General features: G+C 38.1%; 1 protein-coding gene across 2 annotated transcripts in view; it reads left to right on the top strand.

Annotated features, from left to right (window-relative positions):
- Positions 1-21,153, top strand: part of TMTC2 (transmembrane O-mannosyltransferase targeting cadherins 2) — a 411,733-nt gene that overhangs the window by 155,354 nt on the left and 235,226 nt on the right. For both annotated transcript variants that reach the window (XM_040491302.1, XM_040491301.1), the window contains exon 2: positions 533-1,103. In XM_040491302.1, the coding sequence (XP_040347236.1) occupies positions 533-1,103 (571 nt within the window). The remainder of the gene's footprint in view (positions 1-532; positions 1,104-21,153) is intronic.

Below are 21,153 nucleotides of genomic sequence, written 5' to 3'. Positions count from 1 at the left end.
TCCTAATTGTAGTGTCAGTAAGCATTAAGGGGAGGATCTGAATTCAATCTATATGTAAAGGCTTCTGTAAGGCTCATTTGCATTAATCCTGCATACCTGGAATCCCATCATACACAGGAGAACAGCTTCCCAGAAGGCAGTGTCTTAGCAATGTCATATACAGTTGACACTTGAACAACATAGGTTTGAATTGCATGGGTCCACTTATACATAGATTTTTTTCAACAAATACAGCACTGTAAATGCACTTTCTCTTATGATTTTTTTTAATAATGTTTTCTCTAGCTTACCTTATTGTAAGACTGCACTATATAATACGTATACAGAATACGTGTTCATCAACTGTTCATGTTATTGGTTAGACTTCTGGTCGACAGTAGACTATTAAATTTTAGGGGAGTCAGAAGTTATGCTTGGATTTTCAACTGCATGAGGGTCGGCACCCCGACCCCCATGTAGGACAAGAGTCAACTGTATTTTCTTCTTTTCCGAAATTTTATATTTGACTTTCTGTAAACATTTTGTTTTTTAGCCGTGCTATCAAGACTAATCAAGACCTTCTCCCAGAAACTCCCTGGACACACATTTTCTACAATGATTTTTGGGGGACTCTTCTAACCCACAGTGGCAGCCACAAATCCTACCGGCCACTCTGCACTCTTTCTTTTCGCCTGAACCATGCCATCGGAGGGCTGAATCCCTGGAGCTATCACCTCGTCAATGTCCTGCTGCATGCAGCAGTCACTGGTGTCTTCACGAGCTTCTCCAAGATCCTCCTTGGGGACGGATACTGGACCTTCATGGCTGGCTTGATGTTTGCTTCCCACCCCATCCACACGGAGGCCGTGGCAGGAATCGTGGGACGGGCCGATGTTGGGGCCAGTCTCTTCTTCCTCCTCTCCTTGCTGTGCTACATCAAACACTGTTCTACAAGAGGCTCCTCGGCCAGGACTTGGGGCTGGTTCCTGGGGACAGGACTGTGCGCAGGATGCAGCATGCTGTGGAAGGAACAAGGAGTGACCGTGCTGGCTGTGTCGGCAGTTTATGATGTCTTTGTCTTTCACAGGCTGAAAATAAAACAGATCTTACCTACCATTTACAAAGTAAGTGATTGTGGGCGCTGGAGCATTGGGTTACTGAGCAGCCTCCTTGCCTGGTCCTTTTCCCCCATTTAAAAAGCAAATTTGTCCCTCTTCAAAGAGAATTTAAAGTAAGCTGTGTTTTGATCTTCAGTAAGTGGAAGTGTCCTTTTTGACCTTTCCCTACTAACATGGGTTTCATTCCTTGATTGTTTTATGTCTTGGGTTTCTTATTTTCATGATTTCAAAGGGTTCTGGTAGCTGGACAGTTTTGCCTTGTAAAGATTATGCACCTTTAGTATTTATTTTTATTCATTTTTTATTTCAGCCCCAATTCTCTGTAATCCAGTAAATTGCTTATAATGTGTATTTATAAAAGTATCAGAGCTGATAATAGAGCCAGATGCTAAACTCTGTAGAGGGGAAATCCTCTGCCATTTGTTAATAGTACTTTTCCTGATCTGACTTTGGAAAACAGCCCTTCTCTGCAGTGCACTGGGAACTCAAATTCTTAAACAATGAATCATCTTCACCTTTTCCTTGTTGTACTGAATAAGAATAGAAGAGTCAAAACAGAAAGAGGTTATTATAAATTTTGCCCTGAGGCCAATTAAGGCCTTTGCCTCAGGGCTTAATATTTGCTCTTCTGTATTCCCTCAGTGCTTTCAAATGCACTGTGGTTTAAAGGTCACAGAAGCACTTTGAGATCTCTTCCACCTAAGAGGACCAGTTTTTGGCTAGTGTGTTAGGGGAAGGCATTGGACAGACAAAGCTATCTTGAGAAACTGCCTCTTTCCCATCCCCCCATTATCTCATTCATACTAAACTTACCCTTGCTTTGCCTTTTAGTTATAAAAGATGCACTTGGCCAGTGCTGGCAAATCTTGGTCCTGTTCTAGGCCAGTTCCCCCTTCCTTTTGGACACTTAAGTGAGGAGCTGTGATTTTGGATACTTACCTTGAGAAAGCAGTCAGCTTTTCTCATTTTGGCAGTTCTTCCCCCTCACCCCGTCAATTCTCGATGTTACTTAAAATCAAATTGGGAAGAAATTGAAGTGAAGGAAAAATTAAGGGAAATAGAAACATTTATTTATTTTTTAATGACTTTTTTTTTCTTCACTTAGGAGGCAGAGTAGTTACTGCTGCTCTCTGTGCTCTGTGGGGAAGCATAACCTTTTCAGTTAGAACTCAAGTATCAAGTGCTTAATGAAGTTCTTTTGTGATTTCGATTATATGCTGAAACTTTAAAAGAAAACTCTGGGTAGGTTGAGTTTGACGCCTAAAAACAATAGTTTGAAAGTCAAACTCTTAATTTCAAATCAATTTTAATTATTCTTTCTGGGAGATTTAGGGAGAGAATTCTTTTTTTCTTTTGTTTTAAAATCACATCAACAACAAAACAAGCTTTCTTGTTTTATTGGAAAGACAGATAGAATACATATAAATCATGGTCTTTGTCCTGTGAAGACTATTTGAGGACTTTGCATCGATAGCCTGTGAAACATTGTGGTTGGACATTTTACAGAATTTCCATTTTACCATCTCCTGGAATACGAAATGATTTTGATATACCAGTTCAGGACTTGATTTTAGGACCTTTTAAAGTTCTAAGACATTTTCAGTTTTCTAAGCATATTTTCAAGGACAGAGTTGCTGATAGAGACCCTTATTATAATTGTGTCCCCTACAATTATTTGGGGCATACCTATAATAAGAAATTATTCTTTATCTTAAGTTTATTTAAAAAAAAATAATGTTTATTTTGGAAAGAGACAGAGCATGAGTGGGGGAGGAGCAGAGAGTGAGAGGGATGCAGAATCCGAAGCAGGCTCGAGGCTCTGAACTGTCAGCACAGAGCCCGACACAGGGCTTGAACCCAGAAACTGTGAGATCATGACCTGAGCCGAAGTCAGATGCTTAATCGACTGAGCCACCTCCAGGGACCCCGAAGTTAAATTAAAAAAAAAAAAAATTAAGTTTATTTATTTATTTTGAGCGAGAGAGGTAGCAAACTGGGGAAGGGCAGAGAGAGAGAGGGAAAGAGAGAATCCCAAGCAGGCTCTGCACTGTCAGCAAGAGCTGGATGCGGGGCTTGAACTACAAACCTTGGTACGTACCACTGGGAGATCATGACCTGAGCCGAAGTGAAGAGTCGGACTCTTAACTGACTGAGCCAACCAGGCACCCCTATCTGAAGTTAAATTGCCCTGAGCATCCTGCTTAAGAAAATAAGAAATGTCGCTAGCAAAGGAACTCCTAGCAGCCGAGAGTGTGAAACACCCCTCTCCCCACCCCCCATGTCATGGGAAAGGACTTAATACTTTGAAGATTCGGTGTCCTGAGAAGTTTCCAAATGGAAAGTTGCCTAGACTGTCTGGCAGCCATTGCTTGTGGGCAAGGGAAGTAGTTGAAGCAGCAAAACAATCTGAGAGTCGCTATCTCCACTCTGCTTTTTCTTTCATTCTCACATTTTGGGCCAATGGGCTTAATGAGAACATTTCAGTAACAGATTGTATAGATTTGCAAGGGACCATAGAGACCTTCTATGCCAGTCCCTTTATTTCCAGCAAAGGTATAGAACACCAGAGGTGTGAAGGTCACCTAGAAAGTGGTAGAATCACTGGAACTAGGATACATATTTGCGTGTGTTTAGCGATCATTTTACTATATTGTGAAGATGTGAAGATGAATGAACAAATGTAAATAAAGTCAGATGACTTACCTGGAAGAGAAGAAAATAAAATGGAATCAAATATTCACTCACACTGGCTAAGTAACCTTAGGCTAGTTCAATGACCTGTTTTTTTATCTGGAAATGGAGACGGTTCATGTTCTGTCTTAGAGATGTTGTAAAGAGTGTAATTGTGGGGTGTTCAGTGTGAGCTGAGTGCCCAATGTTTGGAAGGCACCTGATGATACTAGTTGAAGAGAAAGAAGAAATATCAGTGGAAATTATAATTCTTTATTTTAAGGAAGAGAAGGCCAAAAGATGAACTTCTACTAGTCTTTAAACATACAGTGGTTTTGAAAGCATATGACTTAGGAATCAACTAAGGCTGAAGCATGAATATTTAGGCAGAAACTTTCATTTAGAATTTTATGACTATGGGGCTTGTAAACACTGGCATAGATTACATATGGAAGTTATAGAAAATTCCATATTCTGTCTTTATAATATATAGATTTCTATGCCTGGGGTGAGTTAGAAGAGACTCTGAAGGAAGTGAATTAAAAGACTTTAGAAGGTCCTTTTCAACCTTAAAAGAATAAATCATCTTAAATATCTTGCCAATTAACTCCACATCATGGTTTGCCAGATGAAATAAACTTCCCTGCCCTATTAAAACATAACTTTTATGTAAACAGAAAGCTCCAGTGCACAAATGTTTAACTCTGTTATGCAAACCAGTGAACCAGCCAAGTACTCAAAACCCAAAATGGCGGACCTCTTAAAGCTGGAAATTATTAGGACCAGAGGGGCAAGGCTCTCTGTTTTGATAGTTTCATCAGTAATGTTTTTCTCATAACGGTCACACTCAACTTCTTTCTTCACAGTGTTGGTTTCAGTTCTGCACCTTTTAAAAGATTTTGGGTCTTTTAAATGTGCACCAGGGCCAGGCAGAAGGGACTTGTGGAAGCAAGATTCTGCCCACCTCTAGGACCCCTCTTCATCCAGTATTATAATAAGAAAATACAGGTTTGGGATGGGTAGAGTTTGAGATTTTTTCCTTTGCTTTTCAAGAGAGAGAGAGAGAGAGAGAGAGAGAGAGAGGGAGGGAGGGAGGGAGGGAGGGAGAAAATGAGAGTGCATGCAGGTGAGCTGGGGAGGGGCAGAGGGAATGGGAGAGAATCTTAAGCAGGCTCCTCACCCAGTGTGGAGTTTGACACGGGGCTGGATCTCATGGCTGTGAGATCATGACCTGAGTGGAAACCAAGAGTGGGACACTTAACTGACTGAACTACTCAGGTACCCCAAGTTTGAGATTTTTCTGAGAAGACAGACTTCTGGATTTTTCTATGACATTTCTTATTATTTAAAATCAATTACTAGTTTAAAAACAGATAAACCCTGTTTGGGCCCAACAAAATCCTTTGGATGACTGAGTTTGGCCAGAATTCTTGGCTGCCAGTTTTTGGCTTCTAAGGCTCATGCAGATGATGCACATATCTATATTGTATAAAAGACGTTTGCCGTTCTGCAAAGGAAATATGAAAGTTTTCTTTTTTTGAAGTATGTGAAAAATAGTAACGACCTGGCATATTGTAGATACTTTATTTAGCATTTAATAAATACATAATCTATGTGTGCTAGGCACTATCCTGAGTGTGCTAAAACATAAACACATTTAACTTATATAATAAGTGCTTATTGAGAGAATATGACTTATGAACTAATGTGGTTGAATATGACATGAAATAATATAATCATACGGTTGTCAATAGTTAAGATTTGTTTTTTGTTTTTGTTTTTAATGTTCACTTATCTTTTGAGAGACAGAGACAGAGTGGGAGCGGGGGAGGGGCAGAGAGGGAGACACAGAATCCGAAGCAGGCTCCAGGCTCTGAGCTGTCAGCACAGAGTCCGACCTGGGGCTGGAACTCATGAACTGTGAGACCACGCTCTGAGCCGAAGTTGGACGCCGACTGAGCCACCCAGGCGCCCCTTGTGTTTGTTTGTAATAGTTAGCAAGATTTGTAAGAAGACACCAAATATAAAATCTTCAGAAGTGTGTTTGAACAAAATGTGTGTTCATAAACATCTTAAGTTTTTTTAAATGATCCTCTTCTTAGCTTCAGCATTCTATTTATGGTGTTTCCCACATTGTCCTTGGCATCTGGTGCACCATCTGACACATAGTAGGTACTCAGTAAATTATTGAATTCACACTTGTTTCAGTTTGCCTTTAAAAAATATGTGCCTTAAATGTTAAAGTGAAATCCAATCCTCTTCCCTTTATACAAATGAGGATTTCATTCCTGGTTAGTGGGGTCCAGAAGGTACAATTGGAAGAAATGCATGTCAGAAATATGTTGAAAAGTAAGTTTTCTTGACTTCTCATCAAATGATTATTTTAGCCTTTCTTAGATGACTTTCACTTACTTTAGTTTTATGTGGTCAAAAAGTAAAAGTGGGGGAGGTGGCCCTTGAAACACACTTAAACTAGCCTTGCAAATAAATGTTTCACTTTTATCTGCCCACAAAATTTTTTACAAGTCTCCCATGACCCCAGGAGGTACATGGGTAATAAAATCAGCAAAAGCAACATTTTTCTTACTTACCAAACATCAGTCATTGCTTGCCTAGTGGCCATTTTCTGTGCTTATTTAACATCTGTTAACTGTTTTAATGTGGAAACATCTTTTTTCCCTTTATTAGCCTCATAATCACTTATTCAGTTACAGGTGGAAAAAAAAATTAAAAAAAGGAAATCTGAAAACCAGTGTAACAATTCTAATAATAGCCCAAATTGATTTGGAAAAATAGCCCTTTTAGTTTGCTCTTTTAAGAATTTCTGTAAAGATGACTATCTTCGCTTTGCTATAGTTGCTTCCAAGATGTACCCTATCTGGACAACTTCCTTTTCTTAAAATTAAATTTTGTAGCTCTATTTCATGTAAATAAAATGATGAGACTACATTATGAGAGAGGAAATGGGGAGGCAGTGCCGCTTTTGGAAAAGGAGGCATCTCTGTCTAGAAATAACTTTTTCATTTTAATGCTGAGCAGGATGTGAATGGTGGAGGTTGCCTATGGTGAAAAAGTTTATCTTGGATGTTAGGTAAGCTTGGTTCTACATCAAGATGCAGTGATCAGACACAAAGTAACAAATAATCATCTGTTTTCAAACTATTTACAGGGTTTACCTTGAGAATGTTTCCTGAGGGCAGGGGCTTACGTTCTGTTGAAGGTTTGGGGTTTGTCACTATTGGAACACTGAGGATCTTAAATGTGGTGCTTCTGTACATCTATTTTGTGTGACTCCCCCTGTAACGAAGAGCATGGAAAGAGAGGCGCATAGCCTACAGGTATTTGCACATTGAATCCACATGTGCTTTTTTATTTGATTAGCTGCTGGGGGTGGCATTGGCCCAACATGTTATCGTTTACAGCTTTGTCCCTTTGCTTTCTAGACTAGGTTGTGGTTTTACTCAAGATGTGACTCTCATATCGATTGCGCTGAATGAAATATGTATTTGCTGTTTCTGATTTTCTTCAGTCCACATCTGTGCCATTCTGCTTCAAGTAGTGTTCCCACTTTCTTACGATTTTCTTTCCCTTCATTTGCCTTACACTTGACTTTGTGAGAATCCAGATATAGCAAGACACTCCGATTCTGATCACAGTATTTCCTAGCATTATTGAAACTGGAGGGCTGACTATTTGTCATGTACTTACAAATGAATTTGGATTTCCTCCCAGTAAACTTGTTGTAGCATTTAATATTCATGACCTATAGAACTTTGAAACTTTGAATAGATGCCAGCAGTGCTAACCAGATAATACCACAAATAAAGGTGAGGTTCAAAAATATTTTACAACTCGGAAAGTCAAAGATTAATATTAATAAGGTATTTTATTTCTGCGGGTTGCCTTCATTGCTCAGCTGATTTAAGATGATTCTGTATTCTGGTTACAGTTTAAGTGCAAGTTGAGTAATTGAAATTTGGAAGCTGACCACCCTTGCCAGTTCATGTAATGCTTGTGTTAGAGTGTTAATACCTGGAAGGGTGATCTATTTGCAGATTATCTTTTTTTTTTTTTTTTTTTAAAGATTCACCTTTGTGCAAGATGCTGTATTAGGGGTTGTGGGGATTCAAAGATGAGTGCACAAAATTCTACCCCTAAGGACATTTTAGAATAGGCTAGAAAGTTGTGAATAGCACATGCAAATGTAGAACTGAAATTCAAGCTGGAAAGTGGGGAGGCTGTAAGGGAGGCACTGGGAGTGCAGGACAGCTTCGAGGAAGGGGGGTGTACTTTCTGCGGAGGGGATCAGGAAGCACTTTCAGGAGCAGAGACATTTGAGCAGAGCCCCGAATGGTGGTTCAGATATAGACATTTATAATTGGAGAGGTGAGGGAGAGTGGAAGGTGGAGCCTGAGCACTGCACAGAGGGAAACTCCTAGGAAGTTCCGGGGGACCACTGGGCAGTGGTTTTGGCAGATACAGGGCATGAAATGAAACAGCAAAATGAACGAGGAAAGGTAGATTGAGACAGGTAGAATGTATAATGATGTAGGGACCTTTTAAGATATGTTGTGGCCCCAGCAATGTTGGGAGACAATGCATAATTTTTAAATGTGCTTGTTCTTCGATTGGTCCATGGGAGAAGCTTGGGAATGTCCAGGCTAGCGCCATTTCGCCACTTGGGAGGCTTTCTTCTGTGTCCTTACTTGGGGACAGACCTGAGAGAGGATCCCTTTGATGATGAGACAGATTCAGGAGGTTTATCTCATTCAGTGAGTGTGTTTCCTGCCATCTCATTCTTTAGCATCAAAAAAAAAAAAAAAAAAGGCAGTTATTTTTCGAAGTTAGATTATTTTACTTTTTACTCTATAGTATCTAGCATATTATTGTATACTCCTAATGAGAAAAACAGGGAGTCCTTCAGGGCTTTCTCCTGTGTCCGTTCTTCCAGCATTGCTGAACGGTGTTCAAATGTTACAGTGAGTGGCCACAAGTACAAAATCCCTCTTTGTTTTGCACTCCTTACAGGAAGACAGAAACATTTTTCAAAATGGTCCTTTTTACAATACAGAATAAAATATTCTATCAGCACTGAATTTCAACCAGTTAACTCCGTATACCATCAGTGAAAATGACACGCAAATTGGACCTTGTGATGAATAAATAATGAGTCTCATTGAAATCATCTCTGCTGTTCTCATAATACTGTCTGGGATACGTATTACATCACTCGGCTCAATTTTCGATAACCTGCTGTCTCAGAGGAATCAGATCGACTGAAGGGGATCTCATGATTATCTGGTTACTCATATTCAACTGGGTACCTTCAGTTTCACAGAAAAAAGAAAAAATACACAATGTGGTTTGCACAAATTTCAGATCATTGTCATTGCCTGTCTTAAATGCTGGGAACGGTGGAAATGCTAATTTAGTGTTGACCTCTCAAGTGAAATTTAAGCTATAGAAAGGCACATTCCAGGAGTGCATTAGAGATTCCTGAAAAGGCATGATCAGGTCGGAGGTGGATGGATAAAACTGAGTATTAAATCAAATTTATTGATAGTTAAAATAGTTATGAAATGTGATAGTGCAGTAAGGTTGCATGGTGTGGCATGTTTTAATGTTCACACCAGGTTCTTACCTACTGACCACAGTGTTCCTTTTTTCAAAAAGAATGGTAAGAAAGCAAAAGGGGAAGAGAGGCAGCCAAAGTGTGCAATGATTTGGTGCTAGGAAGGTCAATGTGCCCTTGCTCCCTGGGTTTGTCTTTACAACTCTGCAGCACCCAGATGGCTCCTGCATGCTCTGTTGGTCTGATTATAACTCTTGCATCAAGTGAAATAGCATGAATTCAGAATTTAATACATGTTTCCTCAGTAATTATGGCCTTGATTAGTGAAGTCAGTGTTTCAGTTCCAAAGGACACTTTCTTTCTCTCTCCACATGTTTACTCATTTAATTTCAGGAGATGAAATAAACTGCAAAGATTTTTTCGATATGATAAGAGAATCTACAGTGCCTGTACCTGGTATGTGGTTGTCATTTTGCTAATAATTCATGTAAGATTCAAAGCAAACAGCAGGGACAACATGAGAAAAATGAAGGACATTTAAAAACAAGTAAATGACTTGGTTTTTAGTAAGAGAAGAAATGGAAAATATATTTAGAATTTCCATTAAAATATTGCTTAACGTAACTAAGTACCAAGTACATTTAATAGAGTTCTTGATGATATGCAATATCAGTTGTATTTAAAAATAGTTTACTTAGGGGCGCCTGGGTGGTGCAGTCGGCTAAGCTTCCGACTTCAGCCAGGTCACGATCTCGCGGTCCGTGAGTTCGAGCCCCGCGTCGGGCTCTGGGCTGATGGCTCAGAGCCTGGAGCCTGTTTCCGATTCTGTGTCTCCCTCTCTCTCTGCCCCTCCCCCGTTCATGCTCTGTCTCTCTGTGTCCCAAAAAAAATAAATAAACGTTGAAAAAAAATTAAAAAAAAAATAGTTTACGTATTTAAAAACTGAAAAAAAGAAAAAAATCCTAATATTTTAATTTTGTGCATTTTGTGCATCTTAAACTCTTAGTTTTCAATGTGTTAACTCTGTCCCCTCCCCTTTAAAAGGGTTTATGTGTGTGTGTTGTGTTATGTGTCCTATTAGAATAAATTGCATAAAGACATGCTTATATACTAGAGTCAGATTATACCAAAGTGATACATGAATGATTTGAGTGTATTTCCATAACTTCTATGAAATGGAAAACTCCAAATTGCATAGAATTAATCTTTCTTCTAACTTGTAGTTGGGCAAAAATTTGCCAGTTTCGGTGTTCCATGGAATGTAGCTTCTTTCTTCTTAAGATCTTGTGACATGTGATGAAAAGTTAAATATATCTAATAGCATAAAAACCACTGCTGTTTACTTCGAATAACCGTTGGGGGTTTGGCTGCTCTCCTCTTGCACAGGTGCTAGTAAGGCTATTGTGGAAAAGCCATAGGATTGGAGCATCTAGATTTAGATGCAGATTGCTGTGACCTTGGATAAATTACTGACTGGCTTGCACATCAGTTATGTGGTCTGTAAAATAGGAATACAGTATTTGCCTTGCAGGGTTGTTAGGTATGAATATCGTCAATGTACACTCTTCCGCCAAGTTCCTTTCCTGTAGAAATATCATGGTCATCAGTGTTTCACAGTGTTTCCACATTTCAATAGTAAAGAACCTTTTACCTGTCATTTTGTAGAACATTCAGCGTAGTTGTTGCTTTTCTCACGGGGATGCAGGGTGAAGCGTCAATCAGAAAAAAATGGAGTTTTTGCTATCCTGTTCACCGGTGCTGACAATGTAAAGAATATTGAGAAAACAAACAAACAAACAAACAAACCTTTTTCAAGGATAATTCTTCTGAATAACACAATTTGATCATTTCTCTTTTTGTTTAATCTATTGGAAACAAATATATTTAAGTCATTCCTTAATTTTTCGTCACTGTTTATATCAAAGCATCAACTAGAAATTTTGTAGCCTGATTTTTTCCCCTTCTGGCTCAGGATGGTGCTGTTGCTTATACATCTGAAAATGGAGTCCCCTCCTGTTCTCCCCAGCACCCTGTTGCCTGTATATCCCTTTAGCCAGGTTTAGAGTAAGGAGGATTAGTTCAGTAGCTGCAATAGCTTGCAGCATTCAAGTCTCATTCTTTGAAGAAAGGGGAAGCATTGTTATCACCTAAAGGTGAATGTTAATCTCTTTCTTCCCTCTATTCTTTCCCAAACCTGGCAGGCAATATTGTTACAGCTGATTCCAGAATCTGTTATGGGAAACATTTTCAGGGAAACATTGAGGCTGCTTTTTATTGGTGGTGGTGATGCTCAGCCGTTTATTTCCCCACCTCCTAGGGAGATAATAGAGAGCGAAAAGTTTTATTTTTAAAGGAATACTGCATCTGGTTGCCAAAATTTTTATGAAATATTTTGGATGCCTTAATAATATTCAGACCAAATTATTTTTACAGCAGCCTAAATCCTGGTAACGGTGGCTTGTTGAGACAAGTCTATAATAGATAAGATTGGTTTTGATTTTAGAAAATCCAGTACTTTAAAAGTCTGATCTAATCTTCAGATGATACAGGCGGTAGGTGGGGGTTGGTGACTGCTTCAAGATTTTAGGATTCATTTCATCATGTGTTTCCTTCGAATAGTCCAAACTGGGATGATCATCAGCGTCTCACGGGGAGACTTTTAAACCAGAGATTGCAGCCCAAGACTGGAAGCTACTGAATAAGAATCTTTCCGTCTGCTTACATTTTGTTTTTGAGGCATTGACAGGGAGCTGGTGGAGAGGCAGCAGGAGAGAAACTACTTTTTAAAAGCTCTCCCTCTGATTTTGATGATACAGCTAGGTTTGGGACCCGCTCATGTGCTTTGATATACCTCCATACAGATCATGAAAGGTCAAAAATGTTTTGTGGCTAGAGAGAGGTATTAGAAACTATGTATCTACATGCTGCCCCTTCTCTCTCCACAAATGTGAGGTCTGCAGAAATTAGGCACAGTCTTGGTTGAGGGCAGAGCCTCCTCCCCCAGGTCTACTGCTCTGTCACTTTCCCTCCCTGACTTCAGTTTGTAGAAACCTGTTACTGTGGAATTAATTTTCTATTTGTCAGTTAAGACTGCCTGGTGTTAATGGACCTGTGTACCCATCCCTCAAGTTCATCATTAATTAAGATTCAATCCTTCTTATTTTCTTTTGCAATGTTCTCTTTGCAATGTTACTAATTCTAGAATACTTTTTGAAAATGAGTTGTTTTGTTTTTGTTTCCATCCTCCCAGGCCCCTCCTTTTCCTGTCCCCCCCACCTCATTCAGTTAAGTGCTTAAGTTTTTGCACGTTGTCTTCCTAGTCTAGCTTGATTTAAATCTGCATTCAAACGGAATATTTACTTTTGTAGCTACCAGAAACTTAACACAAAGACACTAAAACCACAGTGTGTTTTTCTTCCTAATTTGGTTAATTGCCTTCACTAACAGTGTATAACTGTTTGAAGTAGGTTACTCTTCAGTGGAAGGATTTTCTCTTTGATGATGTGGAGCCTGAGATTGGTCTAGAAGAGCATTAAAAAAAATATTGGGGCAGCTCTTTGTGGCTACCTGCTTCCAACTCACCAAGGTACCATGCACTAACTCAGAAGCAGGGGAAATTTTTGGCTTTAGCAGTTGACCCATCAGCTGGGTAAATGCCACCAGGGGTGCCTGCGTGGCTCAGTTGGTTTAAGCCTTGGACTGAGTCTTTGATTTCTGTTCAGGTCATGATCTCAGGGTTTGTGAGATGGAGCCCTGCCTGGGGCTCTGCACTGTTAGTGCAGAGCCTGCTTGGGATTCTCTTTCCCTCTCCTTCTGCGCCTCCCCTGCTCCTCTGTGTGCCTTCCCCCCGGCCCCCCCCCCCCAAATAAATAAATAAACATTAAAAAAAAATGCCACCAATAGTATCTTAAAGATGTTCAGAGTTTCTTTTGACTACAATGTGAGTTTAGTGTCTCACTGTTGGGTGAATATTTGAATCAGTGACAACCTTAATGTCAAAAATGAGGATAACTCCAAAATGAACGTATTTCAGAGATAAAATAGCAAGAATGGAGAAAATGTAGAGGTGCCAATTGAAAAATGGGCTGGCTGAGTGAGAAAAGGACTGAATTTAAGTTGTCAAAGCAGCAGCCTAAAGTTTCTGGTTTTGGGACAGGATAATTTGTAGTCTTGATTCTCCTGCATTCTGCAGTATAATCTTCTCCAGGGCTGTGCCGACTTCCATATTGTTCAAAGAGGAAGAGAAATCATTCATTTGAATCCATTAGCTTTCATTTGCATATACACAGAGCTGGCAGTAATAATGATAACAACCATTTATCATGCCTTACTGTGTGCTTGGTAGAGTGTCTTCTGTACATTATTTTGTTCACTCTATGTGAGTGGGTATTATTAATCTCATTTACAGTTAAGGAAACTGAGGTTTATGGAGGTGAAGTAATTTTGCCCAAGGATTCACAGATAGCATACAGTGAAGGGGTCTCATTCCAAGTATCTGACTCCAAGGTGCATGGTCTTCCCATAATACTGTTTTTATACAAGTTTAGCTAAAGTGGAAGATCCAAATAGTATTTTTAAAAATATTTATATATTTATTTTGAAAGAAAGAGTGGGGGGAGGGGTAGTGAGCGATGAAGAGAGAGAAATCCCAAGCAGGCTTCATGCTGTCAGTGCAGAGCCCCATATGGCGCTCGATCTCACCAACTGAGACATCAAGACCTGAGCCAAAATGGAGAGTCAGACGCTTAAGGGACTGAGCCACCCAGGCATGCCCCGCCCCCTCCCCAGATAGTATTATGAAGGAAATAGCCATTCTTACATTACTTGGCCTTGGGACGGATGCTACTTACTTACAATGGCTTTAAATACAAATTATCTGCTCGTCCATATGCAACAGTTAGTTTTATGGTTGCTAAAAAATACATAGATGGATAATATATTATCCCAGCCCCTAGGAAGTACAAAACATGTATACAGTAATTACATCACTCTGCACTAAGTGCTAATAGAATTCCATAGAAAGTGCCAGAGAAGCACACGTGTGTGACAAACTAATTCAGCCTTGTTGAGGAAGAGTCTGAGAGAGTGGCAGAGAAGTAGTGACATCTAAATAGCTCGGTTTATCCAGGATTTTGTTTTGTTTTATATTTTTTAAAAATAATTTAAAATCATTTCATGCTTGTGCATTTCATTTAGGTTCAGAGTCAACTTCCTTATATCCCCCCCTCATGCCTGTCGTGTGACAAGAAATTTGCTAGATGCTTTTTAATTTTTTTCCATTTTTTTGATAAATAGGTACTAAGTGCCATCTAGGTATGAGCACTATTCTAGATGTTAAGGATAAAGTAAGGAAGAAAACAGACGAAATTCCTATTCTTTTGGAATTTACAGTCTCTAATTTAGCAGCTGCAGTTACCCTGTGAGGTCACTCTGTACTTTTTACAAGAGGTTGTTGAGTGAACTCCCCTGAATTGATCAGCGTGCAGTGAGACAGGGTTTCAAAGGTAATGCTAATTCTGAATCCAGATCCTTTCCAGTGCAGGTCATTGTCTCTCAATAGAGTTTCCTCAACTAACGAGTGGCCTAATTATTTATGGTATTAGATAAGTAGTAATGATTGTGTGTGTATGTGTGCGTGTAATTGGTTTAGAACCTCCTTGAGACCTAGGACTGGATCCTTTTTTTTTTTTTTTTTTTTTTTTTTTTTTTCCTTTGGCATCCCTTTTCCCAGAGATCTTGACATTGTGATCTTGGTATTTGGAACTTGATCCTCAAAATCACATTGGCCTGCAAGGGCATATCCTGTCTGCGATGGACCTGCCCTACATTGAGCAGATTTAAAGGAGGTACATTGTACATGTATATCCTTTGAGGTTGGATTTGCATCTGAAACTCCTGTCAGCTTCTGCTACCTGCTCTGAAATGCATGGTGTTTCTCAGAACCGTGCAAAAAAAAGAATTATTTGGAGCCAGTTCACATTGAAATATTTGGTTTGGCTCTGAATTTCATATTGTATCATTGCTAATCAACCATATTAACTTATTTATGTGTCCTTGACAGACAGTACATTTCTAACGGCTTTATAAGGGAAAAGATGAGTCTGTGCCACAGAGGTTGCTTTATAATTCAGATAAAAACATTTTTTCCTGCATTTCATTAAAAATATAAAACAGCTTAGATTAGCTAACAATGTGATGCCAACGGTTCCCATGTGTCTTAGTGGGTCCTAAATTGCAAAGGATGTCATGTCTCCTTTGATGTGCATCGTAAAGACTTTTTTCAGAATTTGAGCTTTCCTCTGTCTGTCTGTCTGTCTCTCTCTCTCTGTCTCTCTCTCTAGGCTATATTTATATCTATATCTATATCTATATCTATATCTATATCTATATCTACACACACATATAGGCTACAAGTTCCCTGATTCAGTGCCTAAAATGCTTGAGGCCCGATGTAATTCAGGTTTGTTTTAATTATTCAAAAGTGATAGGGTGCGTAAATTCTGTATTATGTACCGAGGTGGCATTTTGAAGTCAGAAACATTTAGTATTTCTGAAGGGAAATATGTGAATATTTACAATAAATGGAAGAGATAAAGACTACAAGTAGCCTCCTGTCAGTTTAAATCAGGGGCTTTTATTTCTTTCTAACATTTTTACTGAGATATAGTTCACATATCATAAAATTGAGACACTTAAAGTCTATAGTTTATTGTTTTTTAGTGTGTTCACCGAGCTTTTGCAATTCTCATCCTAATCTGAATTACGTATTTTGAAATTAAGGATAAGGGGCTTTGGACCTGTAGTTACTGTTTTGTTTTGTTTTATCTTGTTTTGCTTTTTTAAAGATGTAGATGTTATTTTTTACTTTTTAAGTTTAACAAGATCTTTAGAAAGAAGTTATGACATGAATCCATGTATATCAATAAACCTGGTTAAGGTCTTACTAAGACCCTTGAATGTTTTTGCTGTGTGTTTAATATTGTTTGCCTGCCTTATTTGCTGTTTAACAAATTGGTAATAAGTTTGGGTAATCAAGGTATCTTCTTTCGGGTTATGTTTGGGTCAGAATGCTTGGATCCTTATTTTGTTTTTTTAAACTATGATAAATCATGGACCCCTACATAAATGCAATTTTCCGGAGTAAGAATCTGATGTCAGAATACTTGGATCCTTGTTTTGATTTTTTTTTAAACTATGATAAATCATGGATCCCTGCATAAATTCAGTCTTCTGGAGTATGAATCTGACGTCAATATTTGAGTGCTTGTGGGCTGTGTATTTGGTGCATGCAATATTTGATTCTCGAATGAGGAACAGTGGTTTATGGTATAAACAGGAACCTGGATACTTCTTATTCTTTCCCATGTACTTGCCTCTCAATGTGGTTACCCATGTCTGACACATGCAGCTGTTGTTTTTAAAAACATATAATTGACTTGTTTTTAGCTTTGACCAGGAATTTTATCAAAGTGTAAAGGTACTTGTAAAATCTAGAATAAACCCAATTTCCATTTCCTTACTTTTTTGGGGGAAAAAAAGGAAGGAGAGAAAAGAAAACATATTTTTAGACAAACTGAACATATTTAAAGATGGAAGTGAATTGAGAGGTTTTTTTTTTTCACCCCTTTAAAGTAATGGCCATCCTAAAATGTGTCCCAGCTTGCTTCCTAGAGGCAAATTTGCTTATGAGCAATTTTAAAAGAGCAATAACATAAACTTAATTATGGGAGAACGATTCTATAAAAATTTAATATGCCATTAAGACATTTGCTGATTTACATCAGATTTATATAAAGGTTGTTTGAACCTACACCTTTGCATCCAGCTGGTAGCCTTTTTCTAAGTTAATTACACGAAAGGCTCTGAAAAATGTTAGACATTTGAGAGAAGTTGTGATTCCAGAGATAAAGGGAGCACGCTGTGAAAAGTATGGCCATATGGCATAATGACATAAATCCTGCAGTTCTAATAAGGAGGCCTGGGTTCTCACGCCGTTTCTGCCACTAGCTAGTGGTGTAATTGTGGACAAGTCATTTAGCCTTTCCAGCGGTTATTTTCCTAATATGGGAGATCTTGGGGATGCTTCAAGAACCAAATTACATTGTACTATGTTTGATCATAATTAAAAAAAATAATTTTAGTGCTATTTTTTTTTTTTTTTTAATTTTAGCCTTGTCTTTGAAATAATCTGACTGGAAAGATGGATTAATTGTGCAACTACTAAGTTCTTCATTTATTCCCAGGAACAAAAGATTAGATCCCAAAGTACTTATAATAATGTTTTTTTTTTGAAGGCCAGGTATTTACTGCAAACTGAGTGGGCTGTGTGTTGTATTTCACTTTTCAGAGGAATCCGTCTGTGTTAAAATACCTCCGTATCTCCCTTATATCACAAGGGTGTGAATTGATCTTTTTCATTATCTTGTAAACTGAGATACAGTTAACACTTGAATTTCTGAAATGGATTTATCTCAGCAGTAAATCATACTGTCTAATTCTTAATTCCTTGCTCTAGTCTACATAATTATTTCCTTATATCATTTTATATTAGCTGTGCTATCATTTTATGCATAAATTAAAAGTGGACTCTGATCCTATTTTCTATGCAAGAAAAACAGCATGTTTTCCTTAAATACCACAATGAATTTGCCATTCTCTATAGGGAAATTAAAAAAAAAAAACTACAGAAATAATATTATAAAGTATCAACCAGTGATCGGAACTGAGAACTCATCATACTTTATGCCCAATCTCAAAGATTGGCAAACAAGGAGTGTAAAAGGCAAGATAGTTATTTTTTTCCTGCTTTTGAAGGCCATAGGGACTCCGTGACAACTCTTCAGCTCTGCTGGCCTACTGCAAACAAATGGGTGTAGCTGTGTTCTAATAAAACTTTATCTAAAATCAGCCAGGCACCAGATTTGGCCTACAGGCTGTAGTTTGCTGAATCTGTCTGGTAGCTTAGTTGATAAACTCATGTACGTTAAGTCATATAGGATCTCCAAAGAGATTAGGAGAATATATTTATATTAGTATGAATCATTAAATTTCATACAACTTGCATTCATTTTACAAAGCCTTTTACATTCATTTTTATTTTTACCTAGATCTTTAATACTTCTCTCAAGAGGATATTAACCTTTCTTTTTTTTACAGTTGAGGAAGCCTAGAGTTGTACAATTTCCTGAGGTGACCCTAAGAGTACAAGATTTTTACTGTATTTCCCTGCTTTATATTTTATCAGAGTATTAGTGAACTCATCAAGCAGATATCTCCAATCTTGCTTTGTGTTACTCGGATATCATTTACTCTAGAATTTTGAAAGTAAATTCAAGTTCAAATCTAACACCATGACTATTCTCAGGATACTGAATTCATTCAAAATAATCATACAAAGTAAACTTTGGTAACAATTCCCCCTAAAGGAAGCCCAAGTAAGCAGAAGGTGGTTTCCAAGAATAACCAGCTCTAGAAGTTCACAGCAGCTGTCAAAATATATCTTCAGTTGAAATTTAGCTTGTGATATAAGGGTACTTGAAATTTGCTTTGTTCTCATCTTCCTTGATTTTTTTTTTTTTTTTGCAAGTGACTTAAATCTAGTAAAGGTACCTGTTGATTGCTCTCCATAAAAAGCTGAGCACTTTTATCATGAAGAAGGGCTGTCACTGGAAAAAAGTTGAAAAGTAAATAATACTATAGAATTATTATCCTATAGTATTAATTAATTAATTAATTAAATTTGTTTTGGCCAGGGTTGTTGGTGCTGGAATGATGGTATGTTTCTTTTTCTTTTTTTTTTCTTTTTTTTCTTTTTTTTCTTTTTTTTTTCCCCCCTGTGCGTCCTGGACACAACGAAGGTATGTTTCTTACTGTGTTTACCTCCTGAGTAGACAATGAGGTAGTGTTGGCTTTGGCAGTGATTTTTTTTTTTTTTTCTTTATATCTTGGTGATCAGTGCATTGGTGGTTGTGGCATAGTTCAGTTGGGTAGGAGCAGAGAGTTTGACAATGTTATACTATTTACTATGTTGTAGCTCTTTAAAATCAGCTGTTTTGCTTTCTCTGAATGAGGAGCAATTCAGGTAGTCACAGAATAATCATTAGAATTATTGGTTCAGAATGATAAAAGCCAAGATAAAAAATCTGCAAGTCAGTGTGGATTTTGCATATATTTTCCATTTTCCCTTAAACTCATCAAGCCAAAATCTCAAATCTCGAATTTTTTAAAAAATATATTCTGTAATATTGTTTAAGTATTGTTTAATTATTCCTTTTCAGTGCGACTTTCATTTGGCCCTTTTCAAAGTTATTTCATTCTTTTCTTATGGTCATTCGTAGTATTTTCTTTCCTTTCTTAATTAGGCAGCTGATTGCATGAGGAAATATGCCTGCTGCTTTAGTAGCAACATGGCCTGGGAATCCTGATATTACCTCTTTAAACTTAACTCCATACATCTCAAATCTAGGATTTTTGAAGATTAAATAAATGTGAATACATGGAAATCTCTGAGTGCCTAGCACATAGTAATTGCTCAATTAGTGTGAGCCATTTTTTTTTTTTTTTTTTACCTATTTTAAGATGGCAGTTTTCTCTGCAAGTGGGCTAATTTTAAAATATGTACCATAGGGGCACCTGGGTAGCTCAGTTAAGCCTCAGACTCTTGATTTTGGCTTGGATCATGATCTCACAGTTGTGAGATCGAGCCCCATGTTCCTGCTTTGGACTCTGTGCTCAGTATGGAGCCTGCTTAAGATTCTCTCTCTCCCTCTCTCTGCCCCTCCCCCACTGGCACATGTAACTGTGTATGTGCTCTTCCTCTAAAAAAACAAAACAAACAAACAAACAAACCCACCCCCAAAACCATAAAGATCATCTGTTTAGATATTTCTTCTAGAAGAGTCCATTAGAGGAATTAGAGTAAATGTGAATACTCAGATACTATTTTGAAATATTGCAAGGATATTAATTCATTTGTATATTCATCAATCATTATGTTTTTTTCTTCACTGCAACACTAAACTAGGAAGTGGCTGTATTTTTAACTGGGTTATTTAGGAATGAGATAAAGATAGCTTCCTCTCTGGGACCACATTCTCCATTCACTGGAAGTATGCAATTATGTACAAGTTTCTCAGATCCCACAATAGCATCCTTTTGAAGGAACTGACATTGTAGATTCAAGTATATCCTATCTCTCATATCCTCATCTCTTACATTTGTCTAGTGGTGTATTGTTTAGAAATCTTTCCAATGCCTCATATGACCTCTTAAACACCTCAGGAAGTATTTTAAGGCTCTCCGGTAAGGGCTGAGAATGCCCAGAGGTATTACATAATTTGATTACTGTCCTCTTGTTACGGAGAACTTGGAAGTCTAATCATTACAAGTCTTGTCTTCCTGATTCCTTTTCTTCCTTCCTCCTCTTTGTGTCTTCATCCTTTTCTTTTCTTCTCTTCCTTAAGACACTGTATTCTTCTCCTATTTTTTATTAGTTAAAAATAGCCCTAAGGATTAGGAACTTGACTGGGCTTCATAGTGCAGGTATATTTAGTTTATTTATTTATCTGTTTGTTTATTGAGAGAGAGAGCACACGCATGCATTAGTGGGGAAGGAGCAGAGAGAGAGATAGAGAATTTCAAGCAGGCTCTGTGCTGTCAGTGCAGAGCCCGATTTGGGGCTTGAACTCATGAAATGCACAATCATGATCTGAGATGAAATAAAGAGTCAGACGCTTCACCATCTGAGACACCCAGGCGTCCCTTTAGTGCAGGTATATTTAAAACACACATGAGGGGCGCCTGGGTGGCTCAGTT

The sequence above is a fragment of the Herpailurus yagouaroundi genome, unplaced genomic scaffold (genome assembly GCF_014898765.1).
Source record: "Herpailurus yagouaroundi ecotype Mexico unplaced genomic scaffold, PumYag 182, whole genome shotgun sequence".
Taxonomy (NCBI): Eukaryota; Metazoa; Chordata; class Mammalia; order Carnivora; family Felidae; genus Herpailurus; species Herpailurus yagouaroundi.
This window is presented reverse-complemented; position numbering and strand designations above follow the sequence as displayed.